Here is a 1,561-nt window from a genome sequence, read left to right on the forward strand (position 1 = left end):
TAGGAGGGAAGACGGCAGCAAGGGCCATCAGGAGCTCTGGGGCGGTTGGCATCAACATCAATTGAGTCGTTGGAAAGGGGATGCCGGCAAAGCACGGGAGACCTGAGGGGGGATTTTACTCACCAGTTGGAGTGATGTCTGCGTAACACAGAGGCCCTAGGGAAGGTTGAGGGTCTAGGTCTCCTCAAAGCCCTAGGCAGCTCCCAGCACCACCTCTTTGGAAACCCAGGAACCTAAGTGCCAAGACTGCTCTGGGAAACAAGAATCTCACCCACCCGTGTTCTCCCCAGAGTCTTGAATCCAGACTTCCAGTCCCTGCTTCTTAAGAAGCCAGAAGTCTGGGCCCAGCCCTCTCTTGTCACTTGAGGTCAAGCATTTTCCAGGAGACGATAATCTGAGCTCACAGTTTCTCCTCCGTGGGGTTCAGGAGGCCGGGTTCCCTTCCTTAGGTGTCCTGGCTGCCACCCCCTCCCACATCAGAGTGTAGGACATTCCCATCCTCAGGACGGAGGGGTGGCTCACAGCGGGTCAGCAGCTGAAGAGTCAGCAGGAGGACCATGGCAGGCCGGTCTTGGCCAGGAGCAGGAGCCAGGGCTGAGCCAATCTTCTCCTCTTCCAGGAATGAGGCAACAGCAGAAAGTCAGAGCCCTGCCAGGGCTGAGCCAACCTTCTCCTCTTCCAGGAAATGAGGCAACATCAGAGTCAGAGCCCTGCTTCGGAAAGGAGCTGCAAGGGGGAGGGAGGGGAGCGCTGGGCGTGTCTCGGCCCCACGGTACTGTGGGGACATGCTGGGAGACAAGGGTCGTCATAACGGTGGTGTCCTTATGTGCCAGAGCTGACGCGCAATTCTGGGAACACAAACGAACTGGATGCAGCTACGGCCCTCAAGCTGCTCCCCATCTGCTGGAAACATTGACAGGACGAGACAGGTAAGTGTTTATTTAAAAAAAAAAAAATGATGTGAGCTACCACGACGGTCCCAGAGGACGCTGTCGGGATGCACGAAAGGCCCCGCACCCTCTGGGACGAGAGCTCGTGTTGAGCTGCCACGTCAGTGACAGGGTGGCCATTTGCGCTTTCCCAAGCTCCCGTTTCTCCGTCTGCAAAACGGGCTTGCACACGTCAACTGTGACACGCGACCCTTGCATCCTGTCCTAGGACGGGCCGGGCGGAGGTACTGGGAGCGTGTCCTCCGCAGCGGCTTCTCGGCCGAGACCCGAGCGGAGCGGCGGCAGGTGTGCCCAGACAGGCGAGCGCCCCACCTGTCCCGCAGCGCCGCGATCTCCACGCCCACCGCAGGGACCGCTGGTCTGCGCCACGCGCACGCTGGCACTCGGGCGGCGGACTCGCCTGCCCGGACCACCGCTCCCAGCTTGCTCGGTGTCGCGTCCACGCCTCGGACTTGTACGCGTGTACGCACACACCTGCTCTAGGGAGGCTGACGCGCAGGGACTACAACTCCCAGAGTGCTCCGCGCCTCCCCCGCCTTCGACAGCTGTTTCGCGCTAGTGCGCACACGCGGACCCAGACAGCAGCGCCCGGCGCGAGGGACCACAACTCC

General features: G+C 61.0%; 2 protein-coding genes across 3 annotated transcripts in view; one reads left to right on the forward strand and one right to left on the reverse strand.

The window, feature by feature from the left end:
* Positions 1-593, reverse strand: part of OSCAR (osteoclast associated, immunoglobulin-like receptor) — a 5,700-nt gene extending 5,107 nt beyond the window's left edge. The window contains exon 1 of the mRNA XM_012733547.1: positions 523-593. Coding sequence (XP_012589001.1) covers positions 523-559 — 37 coding nt within the window. The 5' untranslated portion in view covers positions 560-593. The remainder of the gene's footprint in view (positions 1-522) is intronic.
* An 11-nt stretch (positions 594-604) lies between these two features.
* The window catches only part of NDUFA3 (NADH dehydrogenase (ubiquinone) 1 alpha subcomplex, 3, 9kDa), a 2,901-nt gene continuing 1,944 nt past the window's right edge, over positions 605-1,561 (forward strand). The window contains exons 1-2 of one of the 2 annotated variants that reach the window (XM_004694305.2): positions 605-929; positions 1,159-1,552. In XM_004694305.2, the coding sequence (XP_004694362.2) occupies positions 622-929; positions 1,159-1,552 (702 nt within the window). In that variant the 5' untranslated portion in view covers positions 605-621. The remainder of the gene's footprint in view (positions 930-1,158; positions 1,553-1,561) is intronic. The other variant, XM_012733610.1, reaches the window with a different exon arrangement.

This window comes from Condylura cristata, unplaced genomic scaffold (genome assembly GCF_000260355.1).
Source record: "Condylura cristata isolate star-nosed mole 26May11 unplaced genomic scaffold, ConCri1.0 scaffold00041, whole genome shotgun sequence".
Taxonomy (NCBI): Eukaryota; Metazoa; Chordata; class Mammalia; order Eulipotyphla; family Talpidae; genus Condylura; species Condylura cristata.